The sequence below is a fragment of the Dermacentor albipictus genome, chromosome 10 (assembly GCF_038994185.2).
Source record: "Dermacentor albipictus isolate Rhodes 1998 colony chromosome 10, USDA_Dalb.pri_finalv2, whole genome shotgun sequence".
Classification (NCBI taxonomy): domain Eukaryota; kingdom Metazoa; phylum Arthropoda; class Arachnida; order Ixodida; family Ixodidae; genus Dermacentor; species Dermacentor albipictus.
Window position 1 is genome coordinate 52117119 of NC_091830.1, and position 24056 is coordinate 52141174.

Sequence of the window (24056 nt, forward strand, 5' to 3'; positions counted from 1 at the left end):
TGTAACTGGGTATGTCGACTTGGGTCACTAGCTATGTGTAACTGGGTACGTTCTTCCCTTCAATGAGCGCCACTGATGCCAAGTTGGGTCACTGGGAATGTGCTACTGTTTACGTGCCACTCTTCAAAGACAACAAATAATATAAATTTCATGGGTGGTAGGCAGAGTCGGTCCCGCATCAAATATTCAGACAGTCTTGTCTGAAATTCGCAAATGTACCATGCGGAGACTTCACTGCAGTGGCACTGGCTGGCGCAGCGTTTCCCCAGGTCAAGCGTGACAGAGTATCCCAGCTACATACACGCCTTACACACGGTGCGTTCTGGCGGCTGTAATACGGTGTGTTGACACGTTGCTTAAATGCTAATAGCAGTAACGTCAACATACGTCGTGGGATGGGTTCTACCAGATTTTCTTTTGCAACAAGCTCGCAAGTTCACCAAGAGGGTGGAAAGAATGACAAATATTCTGACCTAACAAACAAGAACAACTAAAGCAGTACTGACAGGGCGTTTTAAAATTCCAATTTTCCTTGTAATAAAATAAGGTTTGGTGCCCCCAAACCACAGCAAATTACAGTGTTGCCAACTCTGTTTGAACATGTCACTAAACTGAGACCAAGGATTCCTTAAAGCTTTGCTAAATTTTGTTGCAAAGTTGCTAGAATTGTAGTTGGTTTACTGTAATGTTTGCTGGCATGACGTAAAGTATTTACTGAAATGTTTCATGTTTGTTAGTGCCCCATTCGTATAGTGCAGGTGGTGAATAGTGAAATTACTGGCAAGGTGTAGAGGCCTTTTACATTTTATTTATTTATTTATTTATTTATACATACTGCAGCGCAATTTGCGCTATAGCAGGAGTGGGTTAAGAAAATGTACAGAAAATGCATGGGAATATACAGCGGTAAACACAAGTGAACACTATTAAAGAGCACAGATGAAAAGGAAAATACAAAAAAATACAAGTGAACACTTTTACAAAAGAGCACTGGTGAAAGAATACACAAGTTATACAAATGTTATACAAATGCTGCCAGGCATACCCATGCCTGATTATGCCCATACCCATACTCATAATTATGCATCTGGGATGGCGGTTGCAAAAATTTGGGATGAACATGAGCGAATGGATCCAGGTAATGAATTCCAGTCTTCGATTGAGCGGGGAAAGAAGCTGAATTTGAACATGTTAGTACGTGCGTAGTAGGGTATTAAGTTTAGGTCATGATGTCTTCTTGTTGATGATCCCGGCGTGAAGTTAATGTAATTATCATTTGAGAGCCTAACTGAAGAATTGACAATGGAGTGCAAAAATTTTAATGAGTCGACGCGGCGACGCGAAGAGAGCGTGTTTAGGTTCAAGGAAGAAAGTGCTAAAGAGGGCGAAAAGTCTCGATCGTAACGATGACATATAAATCGCACAGCTTTTTTCTGTATAGCCTCTAGTTTATTAATTTCTAACTGCTTATGCGGGCTCCAAACTACAGATGCATAATCAAGAACAGGGCGGATTAGAGATTTATACATTAGTACCTTTGTGTCTTTAGGAGATCGGGTTAGCGTTCGTCTTAAGTAACCTAATTTTTTTAGTGCTTTACTGCATATGTAGTCGATGTGTTTGGACCATGACATGTTATGCGTAAAAATGACACCAAGATACTTATACTCAGAAACCTTATCTACTGTACGGCCATTGGACGAGTAACTGAAAAGGGAGGGGGAAGATTTGTTGCAGAAAGACATCAGAACGGTTTTATTGAAATTAATGTTCATTTGCCAAGTGTTACACCAATCGCAAAACCTAGAAAACGACTCTTGAAGGCGATAATGATCATTAGAAGATTTAATCACTTCATATAAAACGCAGTCATCAGCATAGAGACGGATGTTAGAAGAGCAGTGAAGTGGCAAATCGTTTATGTATAATAAAAAAAGAAGTGGCCCAAGGACGGAGCCTTGGGGCACACCTGATGTCACATCAACAGTAGCGGAGTCAGTCGAACTGTAAGAGACGAACTGGGAGCGAAATGAGAGAAAGCTTAAAATCCAGTTAACCAAATGAGGGTTATTCAGTACAGCATTAAGTTTAGCAATAAGTTTAGAATGTAAAACGGTGTCAAATGCCTTCGAGAAATCTATAAAAATTGCATCGACCTGGTTGCCTACGTCAAGGTTAAATGAAATGTCATGCGTGAACTCAACTAGCTGCGTTAGCGTACTAAAACCGCGCCTAAACCCATGTTGCTTGTTAGACAATAAATTATTTGATTCCAGAAAGAGCGTGATGTGCTTATGAATGATGTGTTCCAACATTTTGCATGACTGTGACGTCAGTGAAATTGGTCTGTAACTCGACAAGCACTGCTTATCTCCAGATTTATAAAGAGGGAGCACTTTGGCTAACTTCCATGAAGAAGGTACAGTAGAGGATGATAAGGACTTTCTGAATATGATGGACAGATATTTTGATGACCACAACGAATAACGAACAAGGAACGCATTGTGTATCCCGTCCGGACCGGTGCATTTCTTAACATCCAGGTTTAATATAAGGTTGAGGACGCCTTCGCAGTTTATCTCAACGTCACTGATTGCTTCAGAAGAAACTATAGTGGTAAGTGTCGGGATGAAGTTGTTATCGCAAACAAACACGGATTGGAAATACTTGTTGAATGCATCGGATATCACCGCCGGGTCGTTGGTGACGTCATTATCTATTCTGAAAGAAGTGGATGAAGAATCGCGAGGTAAAATAGAAGACCAAAATTTTCGTGGGTTAGTTCTTAACAAATTGTGCAGGCGAACGCGAAAAAAGAAATCCTTTGCATTTCGCAACATAAGATTCAGTTCTTGCTTTGCCTTAACATATCTATCCAATGCCATGGGATCAGTGCCTCTTCTGGAGGCACTGATCCCATGACAACTACGATGACAACTAAAATTTTGTTTGCCTTCATATGTTGAGTTGACAAATTCAGCACAGGTGGAAAAAAAGAAAACGTGAAGCCCGATTTTGTCAACCCAAAAAACAATTCGGTACATGTTATGACCAAATATTCCAGTGTACAGCGTCCATGAACACAGAAATAATTCTGCGACGTAGACTTGTTCATGTTGTTAAAGCGGCAAACGTGATTATGTGCTGCATCGTACAGCTAATTCTAGCTGGCTAATTGTACGGCACAATATAATTGCAGCTTTTGAATTATAAAGGTGGTTATAGACACTTATTTTGAAAGCAATTTTTCTAACTTCTAACTTGCTGAGATGCCACCAAATTGTGCTGTTAAGTCGCAAAAAAGTCACTGGTCACTAACCAACTTTAGCATAATATGTTGATAAGTGTTTACCAACATTCATACTTGCCAAGTGTTATCCTTTTATGTGCAAAAAAAGCATGTTGTAGGATTTCTAACTTCAAAAATGTGCCACCACTTACTTTAAGTACAATGAATGAATAAATAAAACCAGGGGTTTTATGTGCCAAAACAACTATTGATTACGAGGCATGCCATAAGGGACTCTGATAGGGGTCACAATGGATTAATTTTGAGTACTTGGGGTACTTTAATGTGCACCGAATTCACAGTGCACAACCGTTTTCGCATTTCACCCCTATCGAAATGCCACCACAGTCAGGCTCGAGCCCGCGACCATGGTGGGTACTTAGCACCATTCAACAGTATTTCTTTAAAAAGAAAGACAGAAAGAAAGGAAGGAAGTGGAACCTCGTTCATACATCTTGGAAAAAAAAATGCGAGAAAGAAAACATACTAACAGGGAAAGAGTATGATCCAACGTCACTAAAAAATTCAGCAGACTCAACTATAGTTGACATCTACGTAATGCAAAACTTTGCGCGAATCATTGTAGCAGGCGACGGTGACTGGTGCCAAGCTGGCGTTGCCCAAGACGTGCATTGTCGTTTTTGCGGTTTTGGCAAGCTTGCGTTTGTGCCTGGGTCATGTGGACTGGGTCAGCAGCTTCTTTGGATGGACCATTTCGGCAGGAATGTTTCAACACGCCTACTTGATGAGAGTCGTTGTGGCACGAGAAGCCGAGGTGTGTTGAGCTCTAGGGGCCCAAGCGACCCGAGACGCTCATTGCCGTTTTAAGACAGTGATGGGAAACCAAAACAAAATCGAGCTGGTGGGCAGCATTGGAACATGAAACCACGTTGCCACCATTAAAAAACATGGCGCTCACTTCGCGCTGCCTCCAGCAGGACAAGGCGGCATGCTTGGATTATCGCCTACTAAAAGCATGCATTACACTCTCCTACACTACACGTACGTGCTGCAAAGTTGTTAAGTGAAGATGTCTGTTGCAATTGGTTGGCGGTGATAACTGTCAATGGCAACATGCAAAGACCCGCGAGGAGATTTGCTGCTATTGGAATAGGAAACCAAGTGTTTGGCGCCATATTCTCGTGACAGGCACACGTGAGTACTGCGGGAAAGCTGCCATTACGGTTGTCTATTGCTCTGGACCGCGTGTGGCTAACACCTTTTCTTGTTTACACGGGATTTAGTGGTTGGAAAATGCACCGTACGATCACACTCTGGCGAAATACTGAACACTGGTGCCAAAAGAGTGATTTCTGGGAATGTATTAACCAGTAAAAGATAAACGTTAACTGTACTGGGTAATTTCTTGCCTTCTCAATTGCGAACATTGGTGGTGACAAATCGTAAGAAACGGCATTGCATGAATGAGGTTCTATTGTAATTCTGACAGAGCCCATCTCACGACAACTGCCAATGTTACTGCGATTACCACTCAAGCAATGTAGTGACACACCGTATGGCTGAAGATATGCTCATTTACAACCTGTAGAGGTCATTCTGAGATCTCCCTTGCTCCAGGCTCGCGGATGGCACAAAGAAAGCTTCTTTAAATGCAGTCTCCAAACTGTAGCCAGTCTTGTCCTGCTGGCACTGTAGAATCGGAGTTCAGCATATCTGACTTAGAATGAACTACGGTACAATTGCGTAGGCATCTTTTTCAGGCATGCAACTTTAATTTTCATTGCCAGCTAGGAGAGCGCAGATTCTCACTTTCATCAGTCAGAGATGGCAATTTCCCTCTCTGTTTTGCTAGCGACAGCAATGTTTTTGGTTTTAGATAGCAAACAGCATAAGCATGCCAAGGGAGGGGGGGGTGAAGTAGGCTAAGAGTGTTAATTGCTTTAACAGAACAAGAAGAAATGATGATAGAGCACACCAGCTTCATTAGCCAGGCTTTGAGAAGTTTCCTTCAGATGCAAGCGAGATGGAACTCACGCGACTCAACGTTGTCGAGGGCGTTGGCCACTCCATTGAGGGAGTTGAAGAAGTCGTCCGTGTAGACATTCTCGGTGTCGTGGCCAACTCGGTTGCAGTGCGGCAAAATCTCGACATCTGGGTTCATATTGCCCGCAGCCCTTGCAGCAACACGCGACTTCAATTGCTGGGGAAGGAAGAGAGAGAGAGAGAGAGACACACACAGAGAGAAAGGTTAAAGACCCAAAAGAGCTTTTAGCTGCAGTGCTAAAAAATTTATCAATAATTTTTAACATATTTACGCAAGTGCAGTCTTCACACGAGTCTTCACATAAGTCTTTACAAGAGTGTAGTCTTCTCGCAGTCAAATACTGTGTGGGGAGTTCGCCATTTCAATACAGTCATGCAAGCAGACAAATAAGAGCAGTGTAGAAGTGTTTCATGGCTGTCACTGTCTGCAAGATGTGGTGACCAAACGTTGCATGCGATTTCTTTAGGCTATGAAGCACCAATAAAAGGCCGAGCAGTGCCAGCCAAGCCCAAGCACTGATCTCGTGGACAGCGACAGCCCCACCATTTCTTCTTCACTACAAGAGTGTTAATTTAAGGTAGTAAAGAAGTAGTGCATTCCAAGAGCAACTGAGCTTAAAAAGTAGAGAAAAGACAAAGAAAAAAGAGGAAGGAAAAAGAAATAGCGCAGTATAATACACACATCATGACAACAAGCATCTCAGAAAGAAAAAAGGAGAAAATCCTATTTTCAAGGATAACAACATGGAAGATATAAAGCCCTACTCTTCCCACGAAAGAAGCAAGCAAAACTGGTAGCATCATACCTAAACACCTATATATTTAATAATATACTGCACCAAAATAAATTATTCACACACGCAGTTCCCTGTTGTGCATTAATGGGTGAACTGGTACATGCTTGAACGATACGAGCATAAAATTAACAGGTACAAGGAAGGCTAGTGCCTGGTGTCCTCTCTCCTCCTAGTCAATATTGTAGTCTATCTTTCAATCACTCTTGCTTTGCTGATCACAGCTGCACAGTTAGTAGCTACATACTGAAGGACAGTTTCCAATGGGTGCTTGAATGTGTACACTTGCAAAATAATTTATATGCACACAAATGCTGAGTGAACTTCATCACTGTGCATCTTGACAGCACGCTCCTGGTGCTGATAGTCACATGCATGCAGCGGGCATGTTTTTCTAACTGCAGCTCTGCGCTCTTCTCACTTCCAACAAAAATGCCGACAATATCGTGTGAAGGTCTGGCAAAGAACACGACACGCTTTGTTGTGTTCCGCACCATGCCAACCATACCACCACCATACCATACCACCACCATACCATACAACCATACCAACATTTGCGCACCATACCTTGTATGGAGCGAAAATTTTGATTTAGTGGGTTCAACATCTCCAAGTAACATAGGGGCTATTACGCAGGCTGCAGTGGCATTGCTTAGAAACTACTGATGGGCTTGTCGGCAATTCACGAATTGTTTAAACAGCGCTCTTGAAAAAACGAGGACCCACAAAAAATGGTGAGGACATACACAAGTTCTGATGGAGGACAACAAATGAGATATGTCTACCTGGGGTTTCTAACGTGCATCGAAATCAAAGTGCACGAGCACTTTTGCAGAGTGCATGGGAAACCCTTTCTTGTCAGGAATGTGCTGGGCACGTAGTGTTCAACAAAGGAAACATGCAGGAGACTGATGAGAGTTATTATCGTGAGGTAAGATTACGCCAACAAGGGTGTGAAAATTCAAGAGGCTTTGCTGAAACGGGGCAGGCTCTGTCATAGAAGTAGACTAGGCTTTTAGAAAATAAGCACATACAAAATCAAACGCATCAACCACCCAATCATAAGTCGAGAAACTGACTGCCCCTCATTGGCAATGGGATCAAGGTTTACTGCAACTTTCTGACTTGTTTGGTTTTTCTGAGGCGCGCGCCACCGCCTAGTTTGCTTGCATGCATTCACATGCACGGTTCGATTATGCTGTGGGCGCACACGCCGGCTGGTCTGCTGCAAGTGAGTCAAGCGGCGATACTTCCGATGCCGACTACTGCCCAAATGCTGAATTGGAATATACATATACTTCAGTGCAACTCTTTTTTTAGTGCGATAGCAATTATATGCACTGTAGGCGCATTTCTGCCGTCGGGGGGCCTAATATGCAGAACGGGGCCTAGTATGCACTCCATAATTACATGCGCTCACATGTGCCTTGAACTGTGAAGCGGAAGAATACCATCTGTGTTCTGGAAAAGCTAGCAAAATGTTTGGGAGGACACTTAAGCTTTGCCTTTAAGAGTGGAGCACGATAGCATTCAAAGATGCCTGACTGCTTCTCACGCTTCCCAACAACTTCAGCTTATGTAATGATAATGTTTTCCTGGAAATGCTGGTGGTGAACGCTATGCACGAAGGCAAGCTTTCTGGTTCTTTTTTGATGGTGTTGAAAGGAAGCAAGCGGGCTGCACTGCTTCTACTAAGACAGACCTCACACAGCAGGTGGAAAAGGAGTTTGTGTTTAAGTTTCTGCATAATGAAATTATGCTGTCTCATATATTCAAATTACAATCCTATGCTGTATGTCTGTAGGTTGTGTGCAAGTTGTACGTTACGAATTTTGTGATGCATTTTACTTTGAGAAATTCAGTTAGTTCAGTAACGCCTCTGCGCCATGTGGAGGGCCTGCATAATTCGGGACGATTTTCTTGGCCGCGGAAGCCAGTGGCGACGCCGAATCTTTTGCGACACAGGGCCCTTGATGCTATCGTTTTGAAAGGAAGGCAGTGAGGTGAAAGAAAAAAGAAGCTCAGAAAGTTGAGGGGACGTTTAAAGCCAACAAAAGAGAGGGGGACTTTATAAAACTCTGAATGCCTGTTGGTGAACTTATTGGCCGCCTCGGTGCTCATACTGCGGCCGGAGATGGCGCATGTGCGTGTGCAAATTAAGGAACACATGCTATGCCCTGCAGCAGTGGCTCCTTTCCTCGCTTGGTATGCTTCACCGCATAACACGTCTGTACAAAGGCGAAGCTAACTTTAAAGGCAAACACTGTTAGGTGTGTCAATGGCGTGTTTCGGCGTTTGTGCTGCCTTTTGTTTAATTCGACCCGCCTGATAAGCCGACCAGTTTCGTCAATCCCGTCAGGATCGAATTAACGTAAGACAACTGTAATAATGTAGCGGTTATCTCAGCAGCATCCAGTTTTAGATAACACTGTCCTGCTCAGCACGCTGGAGATGAATTTTAGCAGATGACTGAGTGCCTCAGCCGAGAAAATTATGAGAAGGGTTGAAAATTAATATGCAGAATGCAGGTCTTCACAAGAAAACGAGAAACCAGGATTGGTAGTAAGTCTCTAGAATCTGTGCAAGAGTAGGTTTATCTAGGGAAATTACTCACAGGGGACCCTGGTCATGAGAAGGAAATTTACGGAAGAATAAGAATGGGTAGGACTGCATATGACACGCATTACCAAATCATGACTGGGACCTAACTGCTATCCTTGGAAACGGAAGAGTACAATCATTGTGTTCTACAGGTACTAACATATGGGGCGGAAACTTGAAGGCTATGAAAGAAGATTGAGAAGTTAGCTGTGCAACAAGAAATACAACGTAAATAGTTATGCGTAATGTTACGAGACAGGAAGCCAGCAGTGTGGATCAGCGAGCAAATGGGGATATAGTCGATATTCTAGTTGACAATTTAATGCATAGGGTCCATAACCGATGCCTTAATTAAGGCTCAATCACACCAGCGACTTGAGGATGTTGTGCAACCATTTGCGACTGGCGACCAAAAAGTGACTGAACGTGACCTACGCTCACAACGGCGAGTACAACCGGCCAGTCGCTATTTGCTCACAATAGCATCCCCACATAAAATAAGTATCACTGTATACAGATGTCCTGTTCCTTCACGTCTGATTGATTCAGCAGTGTGGTGAATGCGGTCGTGCGACTAATAAACTGAGCAGGAAGCGACTGGCTCAACATGGCCACCTTTTAAGAAAAGCGAGCATTTGCATCTGGTTGCACAACTGCTGCCAGTCAGCAGTATGACTTTAGAGTTACAGATTTTGTGCAAAGGGAAAGATGTGCAGTCGAGGATGGAGACGTGGATGGGGTGATGAAATGAGAAAATTTGTAGGTACATCTTGGAATCAGCTAGCGCAGGCCAGGAGTAATTGGAGATCTCTGGGGGCAGTGGCCACAAAAATAGGCTGATGACGACGATGAAAAAGGTAATGAAACTTTCAAGCTGTGGTGTTGTAAAAGACAAACAAAATTTAATTAGTTTTTTCCTCATTGAATTTTGTTCTTTTTGGAAAACTGACGCGAAGCTAGAGTTTTGTGTAACAGGTGTTGTGATCAACTGCTTTGTCTTCGTGCTTTAGTCAAGCCCTACAGCACATAAATGACAATGCAAAGCCCAGGGTGTCTACTAGGTTGGAATTTTTATATTCTCTGACTTTTTTCAGGTTTTCCCTGACTGTACTTATGAAAGTTTCTTAGCATTTTATGACACAGGAGGTTCAGGAGCAAGGAAAAATATGGTTGTTTATAGCTTGCCAAGTTGCTATGCCCGCCCATACATTTTCACCAACTGATAGCCAGCTTCAACAGCCAAAACCAGCAAGCAACACCATTATTTGCAGATGGTGCAGATTCACTTGAAAGATTCACTTCATCTTGGCATGCTACTAGCCTCACCGTAACTACTTTGGGTACTAATTCCTCCGATTCTGAGCAACCAAAGTGAAAATTCCCCATTTCCCCCCTGAATTTCGCTGAACTGACAAATTCCTCCAAAATTCCAGGTTTCCCCTGATTGCAGACAACTTAGAGCTACCACTTCTGTTCATTTGACCAGTGGAAGAACAGTGACGGGGCTGCAATTGCCCCCATTGAGACAGTTTTAGCACATAGCTACTGTGTACTGCGTTCGAAGCTGACAAATGGCTGGGTTGGCAAACAGCAGTACGCCGCTAAAGCTGTCCAACTTTAGTGAAATTTCACGTAGGCTAAACTGGTTACAAATCAGTAGCGTATACTACTGAAGCAATCATAGCAAAGCTGCAGAGCTGGTAGTTGTCTAATTTTCCAACTATCAGCCTCTAAATAGCAGATGACATGTGCACCCAGCGGCTAGCGTTGCCATCGTTGCCTCTGGGATTTTTCGGTGTACCGTGGGCAGCCGTGGGTGCCATGTCGAAGAACCACATGTTTTATGTCATGCGCCACTACCAAAGAGTAGTAGTTATGGTTTTATTTTTTCCTGTTTCGGTGTCAAGAACACCCATTTCTGCCAACTTCTCATTTTGCTCCCACTAGTATTTCAAATGTCAAATTTTGCACGGATGCGCCTCTATATATACACTGTCTCAAACTAGACTTTTCATGCGGTCCAATATTTTCTTGCAGTTGGCCTTTAGGTCTGCACAAAACACTACTATGATCAAACCAGACTGGCACTATGACGGCTTTACAGCCAGGCCCCCGCACAGGCACAAATGAGAGCGATAAAGATCGCTGCTCACACCAACGTCCCAGGGTCGGAATAAGAACTGCCGGTTGAGGTTGGACCGTTCGATGACGTCCATGTCCGTGACGTAAATGCAGCCACCCTTGGAGCCCAGACCCATCATAGCGAAGTTCTTGAGCAGTTCGCAGCCGATGGCCCCAGCACCAACCTGCGTTTATGTATTACAGTTCAAAATACCAACGTCCTCTTCAGGGCTACTGCAGGAGTGGGTGTAAAATAGAATGTCAGCTGCAGTATAAACAATAACACTTGCACATGCAGCCTTCGACCAACAAATCAACTTAAACGGGGACTGCTTCAAAGCCCAAATAATCGGCTTGCCTGAAATAAAGGATTCCCAAGAACGTAAGTGACTTTATTTTATAAGTAGCCGACAAAACTAGTCAGCATGTTGCTGCGCATGTACATGCTTATCTGCGAACTGGTCAATCTGCACTTCGACGATTATCGTGGTGTTGCGCATGATAATCGCCAAGTACCGCCGAGTCTCGCATAACACTTCAAGCTACGACACCACACATTTATCTTTCTTTATCACTTATCCAAAAAAAGAACAGCTTACAGGTAGCAAGCAATATGCATCTAAGGATGCGTTGATTTACACAAATCAGGATTTTTTAGTAGAAATACACAGTGTGGTTAAAAAAGAAAAGACACCATTATAATCTACTTTTGAGCATATGCAGTACTCACCAGGAAGTATTTCTGTGATGCCAGCTTCTTCTGCACATCAGCTCCAAAGACACATGCTTGAGCTCCGTATCGTGTTTTCGCCTGGGCAAAAGTGAAAATGAGGCTTGCTACTACAAAGCATGAAACACCATACTTAGTCTATTCTAACCCATCTTTGATCTTAACAAGCACCTTATCTTCATGGGCTGTTCATAGCCCTATCTTTATGGGTCATGTGTACCCAATTTTTATAGATTACATATAACTTCATATCCATGGGTGACGCGTACCCCAGTCTTCATAGGCAGTGCATCACCTCAACTTCACAAGCCATGTGTTTCCCATTCTTTATGGGCTGCCCGTAGCCCAATACAGTAGAAACTTGTTCATACAATCCCATTTTCTACGCACAAGGACACACACGGTGCTAATGCACCGTGTGTATCCTTGTGTGTCTTTTTTTGTCCTGTCTTTTATTCATGCTACAGTAAACCGATTCAAGATTCACTTATCTGCTTCACAACATGTACATGTGGCATAGAAAAGCGGAATGCACTCTTTTAATAGGAGATAACCCAAACACACCGCCGTTTCCTGCTGCAGGCGGCACGAAGTGAGCATCATGTGCTGCTCCGGTGGCATTATGGCATCATGTTCCAGCATTGCCCACCAGCTCAAATTCATTTTGGTTTGCCATCGCCGTCTTAAAACGACAATGCGTGTTTTGGGTCACTCTGGCTGGTAGACGATGCCAGAATGCGCTCCTGCCAGAGTGAAACATGGCGCTCACTTCGCACTGCCTGCGCCAGGTAATGGCAGCGCCTTAATGTCATCGCCTATTAAATGTAAAACAGATAGGTGAAGATGCTTACTGCAATAGGTTCGGCCCCGATAGCTGTGAATACGACTTGCGATGACCCGCGAGATTGGTTAGTACTGGAGTAGGAAACTGGGTGCATGCTGGCATTCTGACTTTACATGGGTGGTTGAGTACTGCAGAGAAGCTGCCGTGGCGCGTACCTACTGTTCTCGATCGTGCATGTCTCGTACCTTATCTTGCTCATATGGGATCTTTTATGTTCTTGATTGCAAACGTTGCTGCTGATAAATCATGTGAAACAGGATCGTATCAATGAGGTTCTACTACTGTATAGCACTCAATCACAAAGCACACCACTCTGAGGACCTTGTTGGGGGGAAAAATGTGTAAATTAGAGCTGAGTGAAGATGAAAATAGGGCCACACGAGTGTTCTAGTAGCTTGCTAAGCAAATGCTAAAGGTGCAATAAAAAATAAAATAAAAAATAATATAAAAAACCATTCACAAACTTACCAATGCGTTGGCACTCTCTTCCGAAACGTTGCCTGACTGGGGAAGGCACTCAAAGGCATCAAAGTAGAACCACTGCTGGATTGGCATAAACTTGCCACTGCAAGCCTGATGAAGGTAAAAAAGAACACAATCACAAAATGTACAAACACTCAACTCTGTCATAAACCTTAATTTTGACCTCCCCCATGGAACTACTGTGCGATGGTGGGAGTCAGTCCACATCAGATATGGCAGCTATCGAGGTAGAAGGCACTGTAACGGGTGCATGAGGTATTCGAGATGATAGAATGTAGTATTACGATTCCACCTGGGTGGTTTAAATATGTATTTAACTCCTCTGTCACCAATCCATGAAATCTGTTTCAGCGTAGCAGCTACCCGCTGTGGTTGCGTAGTGGCTATGGTGTTGGGCTGCTGAGCATGAGGTCGCGGGATCGAATCCCCGCCACGGCGGCCCCATTTCGATGGAGGCGAAATGCAAGAACACCCGCGTACTTAGATTTAGGTGCACGTTAGAGAACCCCAGGTGGTTGAAATTTCCGGAGTCCCCCACTACGGCGTGCCTCATAATCAGAAAGTGTTTGGCACGTAAAACGCCATAATTAATTTTTTTTCAGCATAGCAGCTTGCACTTTAGTAGAGGAGATTAACAAGTATGCAATACTTAGTCCTTCCATATCAAAGGTTCTGAAACTGGGTACCACGAAACACAGGGGTTCCACGAATGGCATACAGTCGAACCCACTTATGACAATATTCAAGTGCGACAAAAATTCCATTGTTATAACCAGGTTGCATGAAAAAAATCTAAATAGGGGGATGACAGAGCTGACATGAGAAAACTATATAGGCAGGGAGGCCAAATGCCCCTCCCCACCACCTTCCTCCGCCTGGCTGCTGATTGTGTTCACTCGTTTAACTGCTTCCTGGGTGCTCCGATCGCATGTAACAAGCCGCGGCTGTCGGCGTCAAAGAATGACACTGCTATAACAGCTGCAAAGAGGTGTCATGGGTGGCAAGCTATATGCATGCACTGCCGAGGCATCACACTGGTGGCCCCAAAAGGGGCCTTTTAAGAATTGTGAGAAGGCTGCCACGGCAGCCTGTCAGCTTGAGAAATACAGAAGAAACGCTGAGGAGAGATCGCCTCAAGCATCTCATTACTTGCACGAGAAAAGCCTATGTCCATCAGCCATGCATGCTTTAGGCGAAGCTTGCCGACATCCTTCTGCAAGGAATCCAACTCATGCCCCAGTACCATTTAGGAGACAAGGAAGACATCTACCGGATGTTCAGTTTCAGATATCTTGCCACGGACGTCCCAAAGATATCGCATATGGACCTCTTTTGGCATACACATAAATATTTGTCCTCTTAGAGGCTTTGTCTTTGAGTTTCCTCGAAATAGAATTATTTTTTCTTGCATGTCAGAATCGCAATCCGTACCTATCAGGTCTACAGCTCGTGTATACATCATACTTTGCAAATTTTATGATGTAATTTATTTTGAAAACTTAGTTCAAGTTAGTTCAATGAGCCAATTGTGCATGGTAAAATGCCTCGAAGAGTGGAATATATGGCACTTCGGTACGCTTGCATGTGTAATGTGTGCATGCAATTTATCTGTTCTTGACGCAAAGGCACTCTGCCTGTTGCGTCTGTCACACATCATGCACTGCAAATGAAATAGCTAGAGATTATAGCAAAAACTGCAAAAGGCCTTAGCATATGTCTGTAAAATGTACGCAGCATGTCCCCATGAAGTCACTCGTGTACATGCAAGGGATGTTCGCAGGACGTACTATTCGACATGTTCCTAGGATATCCATTTTCTGGCAGTGGATGCCCATGCGATATCCATAGGATGCCACTGTTGTCACTGAGATGTGACATTTCTTTGCAAAGAACAAAATAAGCTTTTGTGCATCCAACACTTCGTTTGCATGAAGACACAGTTTATGGCACATGCTGCATTGCAGAAAGAAATAGAAATAATCACTTGTCTGTGCATTATCATAAATAACAAAATCAATAATGCGAAAAAATGTTGCAGCTTTGCCAGAAAGGCAAACCATCAATTGTGATAACAAATTAGTAGACAGCTATACGAAGTAAGGATAGTACTTTCATTGGCCATATAAACTTTGAAACATTCGCTTACTATACCAGTGCTGCCATTTGCAAGGATGCTGTGAAGAAATTCTGCATCAGGCATGGCCTCCACAGCTGATCACGCGTTGAAAAGCTGTGCAAGCACGGTGCCAAAGATCTTGGAGGCCATGTATTAGCACATTCCCCTCCCCCTCCTGTTATCTACATCATACTGTTTTTGGTGACAACCGCAACTGATTTGGTGGCATCAGGATGGTGAATTAAAATTCTCTTAGCTGTGTGTCTGAAATGATGGCATTACAATCACAGTATGATGAAAGTCCTTGGAATAATTGCGATCTCGCGATGAGATGTCAATTCAGTGACATGCAATGACTGGCTTTCTTTTGTACATGAACAGACCACAGCTGGTCCTTGCAGGCAAGGACTGGAAAGTCCGATTCCTGGGAGAAACCTTCCTTAGCCATGCAGTTGTACACAGTGAGTTGAGATACGTGCACAATACAATTGATACGCGAGACATGGTGCACATGAGCTTGCCTTCATTATCTCTTGGGCAGCAATACCTCCTATCACTGCCTGCATGGGGCAGAGGGAGCCTGCCGACACGTAGGCCATGGTGGAGAGGAAAGCCTCGTCCAGGCTCGCCAGCGGAGTGGACAGCGAGGCATTCTTCTTTCTGGCCAAGCTCACCACTTCGGCTGCATCCCCCTGCGGTGCGAGGAAGCACGGAAACAGAGAGAGGTGTTCAAACTACGAACAAGAACATAAGATTGGCTGCACAGCTTCACAGCTACACAGCTGCGTGGTCAAAGAAGTGATTATCAAATGAGATGCAATAATGAAATAGGCACACTTGGTGCGTTTAATATAAAAATTTTCGCGACTTAAAGCCTCTCACTAGGTTTGGGCATTGTAAATACAAGCAATGTGCGCAGATCGTGCACTGATGATAGTGCCTGCAAAGCACCAAACTGCTGTACAGTGCAAAATCAGCTCAAATTTCAAGTAAGAGCACATACAATCTGCTTCGTGCCAGAGAATCAAGGTCACACGCACAAATGTTTCTAATTCTTGGCACTTGCAAATTTTTGTTGGTTGGTAATGTTATAAGTGGGTTCGACTGTAACACATGGAATTATTTGAACCTTGCAGCAGAAGATACTGCATTTCAAGGAAGCGGCGCCACTTCTCACTCAGTAGAGTGTTGTACAAACATGCACATGGGTGCACCTGGGAAAGCTTGACAAGGCGATACATTGTTTGCTCGGCACGGGCACTGACCCCATACAGTCACGCTCACTCTTTACTGGTTTATACGTCCCTGGAACCAACTTTCGGTACATCGCCAGGCTGCAATCGTATCAATCGTGTTCCGGCTGCTAGATCCTACGTAAACGAGAAAAGGCTGGAGGTGTGCACAGTCGAGAACAGTGGCTGCCTGCCTCAACAGCTCCCCCCCCAACACTTGCCCGGCTGCCTTGCCATGAAAACGCCAGCGCACACTCGGTTTCCTCTTCCAGTACCAGCAAATCTCCTCCCGGGTTGTCGCATGCTGCATTCACAGCTATCGTTGCCAACCCTTCTGCGATATGCACCTTTTTTGGTTTCACAGTGCGCGGGGCGTAATTCCGTTGGAAGCACACTGTATGCCGTTCCCTACTGCAGGCGGTGTAAAGTAAGCTTCATGTTTTGCTCTGGCAGCATCATATTCCAGCGTTGCCCACCAGCTCAATTTCGCTTAGGTTTCCCATCACCGTGTTAAAACACTACGCAGCGGGAAAACAACAACTTGCGTCTCGGGTCGCTTGGGCCACACCGGTTCTTCGAGCATTGGCTTCTCGTGCCCCAACGATTTGTGCCGAGTGGGCACATGAAAACTTCCTGCGAGGCCAAATTTGAGGAGCAGACACGTTAAGCTTGCCTAAGCCACAAGAATGACAATACACGCATTAAGCTCCACCTGTTCGGCAGGCATACCGTGCTTCAGCGATTCGTGATACACTTCACATTACCTAAGTGCCAATTATGTTTGAGTTGGCAAATTTTTTTTGCAACTTCGGATTGTATGTTTTTCCAGTTAGTACATTTTTCTTGCATTTTTTTCCAGACCGTACAAACGAGGTTCTACTGTATATAGTGCAACTGACAGTAGTCTGCTATGGACCACCGTAAGTCGCACTTTGCTTCTCGAAGAAGCAGGACATGTGTTAAGTGAGCTACTAAACAACACTTCGCAACGTGGTTTAAATCATGGATCCAAGACCTCAAAGAGGCATGATGTAGCACTTTTTAAGGTAACGCATCTCTCTCGCATTTATCGCTAAATATGCACAGAATTTTTTTTCTTTTACTCAATTTGCCAAACAACTAAGCTTTATGTGCGACCACAGAATTTCATTGTAGCAGGATTCGACTAAATGTCTTAGCCGAAGTATAGCGACCACATCAGTTGATAAAAGTGCAGCAACGCCCTTTCCTGAATTAAGGCAAGGTAAGAGGCTAAAATATGGGGATAAGTGTTCTATAAATTTTTGTGACCGTGGATGACGCCATATAGGTCGAAGTCACGTACCTTGTTCCAAGGGCGGGGCAGACGCGAGTGCTTCTTCTCGAAAGTGTGCAGAGCTTGAAATCCCACGTGCAACAAGGTTGGGCGATCCGGGTTGGCAGAGCCCGATGATACGAACACGGGGGCTACCAACGAGTCCTCCAGGGATTTCTGGAAGTCCGTAACGAGCCAGGTTTTTTGCTACCGCAATCAGCCACCAGCTATGCCTGACAGTTGAAAACTTTTCTTATCTCCTTCTGTCACGAATTATGACAGGCTGTCAATAAGTGCGTCAAATTTACGTAATTTTATTCTAAAGCGTTGGGGACTGCATTGAAAGTAAGTGAATGTTGCAGGATGATGGTTCATGCATCTTCTAGTGAGTCTTCACATTCGCAGGGTAATTAAATACAATTGAACTTCATTTTAATGAAGCCAGATCTGACCCAAAAATACCTCCACAGTACCCAATATTCCTTATAAGCATATATTCCTTTCACACCAATATAGATGAGAAATTTCTTAATATTTACTTCATTTATATCCCATAATTTGTTACAACCGTTTTCGTTTTAGCAAGGTTTGACTGCATAGTATCAATCATTGTTGTGGTCAGTCATTTTGCCAACAGTGCATGCGCAAGTTAATTACTGGCCGCAAGCAAGTCGTGACAGGGATAATTATACGTTTACCATTGCTGGCCAAACTTGAACGTAACAAATTAGTGCATGTAATCAATGACACAGTTTGGTAGTTTTTTGATGTAAGAATTACCTTCTTTACTCGATAAGGCTCACTGTAATTCAATTACATTTCTTCAGCAACTAACTACATGTGACCAGTTAATTTATTGACGAGACTTGCTGTAACAGGCAACACAGATTTAACAACCTTAATTTGGCGAGAACTACAGCAAAACGATTGAGATTGTGGCAGGCAGCATCTTCGTGAATTCGCACATTAAGACAGATAAAATCGGGAGCTTAGTATTTCTTTCCTTATGTTAACGCTCCACCAGATGTTGCCCAAACAACTGAACTGGTATGTCTCGATAGCGATAGGCCACTTGGGGCGTTAATGCCAGGAAATCACACCTAGACAATTTTTCAGCTCTTCAATGGCTTAACCGGAAGCGTATTTTTTAAGTGCCAGCAACAACGACATGCTGCGCTTCATGGAGGACCTAGACATTAAGTAACCCCTCAACATTGCACGCAATATAAAATGTACATTATAACGCTGCCCGACGTGCTCATTTAGTGAGTTATTGGTGTCGCTACTGATGACTTCACAACAAAAGCTAGGGAAGATGACCGACGAAAGTTTTGAGAAGCAATTGTTAGTAAAGATAAACAGTGTGTGAGGGGGTGCCAAGATCACACTGAAAGTGCCAGGCAAGCTTGTTCTGTTTACTGTATTTGTGAAATGTTAATAAAAGTTCAGAGGAAACTCAAATAGAAGTTACCAATTGTGAGTAATTGCTTAATCACTTTTGTGGGGCAGTAATTGGTAGATGTAATCGTCACGTTTTTGAATGAAGTAATTGCAATCAGATACCTTTACAGCAACGTGTACAATTCTGTTGCTAACAGAATGTGGCACGTCTAATGTGCTGTCAAACATGCTACTATAGTGCCTTCAGCAAAGTGATCGTTAGTAATAATACACAGCTCTCTAAATTGAACTGGAGCAATGTTACCTAAGCACAGTGTTCAATTTACCCAGAAAACAGTGTCCGCGTGTTCTTCCTCGCCACGACTGGACAGAAGTGGCAAAAACAACTTGCATACATAAATACATACACCATGACTGAAGGGGGTTATGACCGTACAAAGATCAACAGACAATGAAGCTAAGAAAACCATACAACAAATCACCTATTCTAATTATTTTTAAGCTAAAAACAGAAAACTAATTATAAATGTGGTTAAATTTACAAGGTTAATATTCTCACACGCTACGTTAAGTAGTTTGTGTGCATACAAAGGGATCGAATGCCATCACAGTGAAAGCAAACTCACAAATTCGATGTCTTTCGGCATCTTAATCTGCGTCGCAACGCCACCATGTCCGTAGTCATTGAAGCGAGTTGTGTCTCCGACGCTAAAAGTGTATGGCCCTAAATGAAGGTGAGGAACGAGAAAAAAAAGTTAGCAACAGCGCCTACAAAGAAGTTTAAGGTTTGCTGATGAATGCAGAGAATGAAATGACCCAGACATTTCAGCAAATTCGTGTTAGAAATTAACTGTCTGCTTCTATGAACAGAACCCAGAGGTGTGTAAAACATAAATCGTACTTTTAAATTTACAGACACAACTTCTCCCAACTAGTTTCACCTGCAGGACAACCGGGAATGCAGAAAACCAAACACCAGCACAACTCATTACTAGTACTGCCAGTACCACCAGTACTACTAACAACCATTTAATGAAAAACTGTACACACTTCTGTCAACAGGTACAACAGCATACATTGTTCTTAAGATGAATGTAAACCAACTTTTCACCCAGGTTTCATTTCTTCACCAAACCAGCAGAAGCATGAAGGAAAACAAAACAAAAATAAGACTGGAGTGAATGTAGTGCTGTAGAAGTGGCATTCTGCGATGGTATGAGTGTATGTCATGTGCATTAGTAATGGCAGTTGGAGCCAGGTTCATCGTCCCTGTCCATAAATATTATAGAGGACAATACCAAGGAGAGACTTGAGTGGCACCGGAAAGAGTGATAGCTGGTCTAATAACAATGTTTACATGGGATCACTTAAATCTGAATAAATGGGGTGGGAGAAATAAAATATGAGCCTTCTTTCCTAGTGATTTCTGTGCAGGAAAAATAATAAATAATAAACAGCGGTAACAACAACAACAATAATAATAATAATAACAATAAACAGCGATAACAGCAACAGGTTGCATAAAAGCTAAAGGTGATGTATGCTTGAAAGCTGCCTCAACAAAAATATTTGACCCTTCATTAGTTCATGAAAACATGCAGTCTACTTGCAAAAAGAAAAAGAGTCAGGTTAGAGTGACACCATGATAGCGATCAAAAACTATTGGTAAATTGATTATCAACAGTATCAATATGCTTTTGAAAGTACCAATAGTGCACAAAAGGCTACTGTTAGTATTAGTACTATCAATACCACTATTGATAGAATGATACTACTAGCAATAGCCCTATTGACATTGGCATACTGGACAAACAGTGCAGACAACAGGGCTACAAGAACACAACAATGTGGCAGCTGATTATGAACTAGTGTTTTTATGCGAGGAATGGAATACATACAGTAGCCGCCAAATATTTTGGACTAATGAAATTCGGACTTGATCAATATTCCGGACGTTATAAATGCACCATAAGGGCTCCTATAGAGCTAATGTATTTTTGCAACCGATTTTTCAGATGAATTTAGGCCCCGAAGTACGAAAACTAAATTGCTCATTCCGAGCCATGCTACTCAATCGTGGAGGCCACCATATAGAATTTTCCACTGGCTTGGCTTCCAGTGGCCCACTTTATAGCCTTCAAGATTGGGAGGCGCAAGCTATCAACAGAGAGCGCGTGCCATCCTCCTGTTTCGGAGGCCATGCCAACTCTTCCTTATGTTAGCTGACAAAACGCTCCAGGGGACGGCACTTTTTCTTTATTTTTTCTCTCGGCACACTATTGTCATGATCACTTTATACGGGATCAGTTTCTTTTTTATAAGTTTCGGTTGCAATTTTGCACAGGGTGTGTCCACAGAGCAGGTGTGTCTTGGAGACGTTGCGTCTTTGTGTGGCTTCGCATTAGTGCGATCGGCGCCACCTCCTGTGTCTTTGCAAGAGCCAAGTGGTTACGAAGCAACGTCGTTCGTTTCTTCGATTTCTATAGTGATCTCTGCAACGAAGATCGCCAATACGGTGACGTTTCTGTCGACTGTAAATGAAGACATGACTGTTGCAGAAATCCAAGCAAATCTGATCGCCTCAAAGTGTAGTATGAGGCAGGGCATTAGACTTTTTTGAAGCCACTCTAAGCCTAATAAATTTTATTTTTTGGGGTGAACAAGTTTTTTGGTGTGTTCGATTTTTTGGACTACTTTTTAGTCCCCGCGAGGTCTGGAAAATTGGTTCGCAATTGTACAAGAAAAAGGCAGGAAACAGTAAAGGTAGCCAAGTTGACAAATAACAGAATAAAGCAGCGAGTAACGAGGCACCGAATGAGGCAAAAGAAGCCCACATTGTTGTCTTCTTAGAGTCCTGATGTCTGCACTGTTCAGTATGTCTATGTTCAACCAAAAAGCAAAAATGAGCAACCTTGTAGTATCAAAAGTACTGCAATAGTTAGCTATTGAAAGTGCAAACAATAGCTTCTTTCATTTCTTGGTTAGTGATATTACAAGAAACTGTAGGGCATCTACCAAGTGGACATTTCCAAATTCCCTGAGTTTTCCAGGTTTTTCCCTAGTGCCTTTAGAAATTCCCTGAGTGACACAGAACTTCATTATAGTTAAGACGGGTTGACACCATGTAGCCCGACGCTGTCACTCTCTAGGAAGCATGTTAAAAAATAAACAAACTACCTAATCTAGTTTGAATAGTATAGTAAGGAGTAGTGTTTATTTTGTTCAAAAAGAAAACAGAAGGGCAGGGTTAGTAAAATGCTCAGCGAATAAAATATCTTTGAAAGAAATGGTTAAACCCATTGAAAATTGAGTCAAACATTCTCAAATACAAATAAAAAGAAGATGCATACAGAAGCAAATATTTTCTAATATGAGCTATTTCCATCAACCGATAGCAAGCTCATTGGTATGAGGCCTGAACTTTGACCCGACCGCTGTTGAGAGAGAATCTCACCGGTGACAATATCAACTGTCCTGACATACTCTCAGCCCTTGCACAATGCCTCAGAAGCAGAATTGGTTTTATTGTGATGATTAGAAAGATTACGGGATGTTTCACTGCTTTAAAGAATTTATTGTGGTTTGGATGAGGGACACATGCATCTCGGTGTCAGCCAACACTGTTTTTTGAGCTCAAGCTCCTTCAAAGAAGCAGCGGCATGCTTCCTTTCCCATTCATTCCTCAATGCGTCAGTTCTCTCTGTTTTCGTTCTCCTTCCGCCACACATTTGCCCTACGGACCATTTGAAGCATCCTCTTAGTCAGTTGTACAGTCAACATCCAATTTTTCGGACTCCCTAGGGGCCTCGAAAATGTCAAAAAATTCAGGCAGTTCGAAAAAAAGAATGCATGTCTTTGACTGCCCCTAAAGGCTCAAATCGCCACAGGCACATCCGAAAAGCTCTGAAGGTCTGCCAGGAGACTTATTAGGCATAATGTTGCTAGTACTGTGACAGGAGGTGGCGGGTGCATGTGTGTATATTTAAGGAATACATACTGTGTCCCGTGACAATTGCCCTTCCTACACTTGTTATGCTTCACCGCAATACTTCACGTATGCTTTTCCATGTAACAATTGAGGCAAAGCTGACTTTCAGGAACTGGCATTATGCAACGACGCCGTGCTTTGCGAGCTTTGAAGCCAATCGCGTGGATTACAGAGACGGAGTTGGTGCCAATGCTGACAGTGGCTAATTATTTCAATAAAAAACGCAGCACTGAATGGCATGAAGCTGAATAGCGAATGGCGAAGCAGCTAGGCCTAGTATTGCCGCGGTGGTAGCTATGGCTGCCAATAGATCTGTGTGCGGGAGCGATGGCTCAAGGTGTCAAGGTAATCAAAATGTCGGTGGTGGTGGTGGCTTTGATTAATGCCATTTAGGTCTTGCAGTCAGAGAAAAAAAATCTAGAAAATCGGACGGCGAAGAGTTCTCGCATTGGAAATTTTAGACGGTATTATACAATGACCCCATGTGTGGTGCCGCGAAGCCGTCCGGATTATCGGGCATCCGGAAAGTTGGTCGTTGTTTGGACACTGGCAACTCTTCCAGTGAACAACATGGCCTCAAAGAGGATTTGTTAGGATTCCTCTCTGTTACTTGAGCCAGCATTACCTCAACTTTGGTCCCCTTTCAACAAAATTGGTGCTCATTTTCCCTGATAAAAGCACAAACTCCCTGCGTTTTCCCTAAGTATTTCCAGGCTATTCAAGATCCCTGAAAATTCTGTGTTTTCACGGTTGGTAGACACCCTGAACTGTGATAAATGACCATACGTAACACTCAGTTCATGTAATCAGGAACAGGAAAACGTCGCCATGTTTATTTTGCTGTGTTTATGTGGGTTAAGTCACCTGATTTTACATAACCGATAGTGTGCTGTCGATACTACCATCCATAGTGCGCGCTGTTCTGCCGGTCAAACGTGCAATTGTTTCTTAGCTTCGCCGCACAGCTTTTAAAGCCAACTTCTCCGCTGAACAGAAGTGTTATGTGGCAAAACAAATGCAGTGAGCGCGGTTTGCGGCCTTATATTTTTTTAGAGAATAAAAAAAGACACGCGTTAGAATCGCGTAAATACCATAATCAGACAGTGGGAGCAGACCAAAAACAGTCGTTTCGATGGGAGATGACATGCACTCAATCCAT

At 43.3% G+C, this 24056-nt stretch overlaps 1 protein-coding gene across 1 annotated transcript in view; it reads right to left on the minus strand.

Moving 5' to 3' along the window:
- The window catches only part of LOC135907653 (ubiquitin-like modifier-activating enzyme 1), a 93634-nt gene that overhangs the window by 51684 nt on the left and 17894 nt on the right, over window positions 1-24056 (minus strand). Inside the window, exons 9-15 of the mRNA XM_065439348.2 lie at window positions 19536-19633; window positions 17539-17685; window positions 15504-15674; window positions 12852-12956; window positions 11540-11620; window positions 10842-10994; window positions 5285-5450 (exon numbers count right to left, since the gene is read on the minus strand). Coding sequence (XP_065295420.1) covers window positions 5285-5450; window positions 10842-10994; window positions 11540-11620; window positions 12852-12956; window positions 15504-15674; window positions 17539-17685; window positions 19536-19633 — 921 coding nt within the window. The remainder of the gene's footprint in view (window positions 1-5284; window positions 5451-10841; window positions 10995-11539; window positions 11621-12851; window positions 12957-15503; window positions 15675-17538; window positions 17686-19535; window positions 19634-24056) is intronic.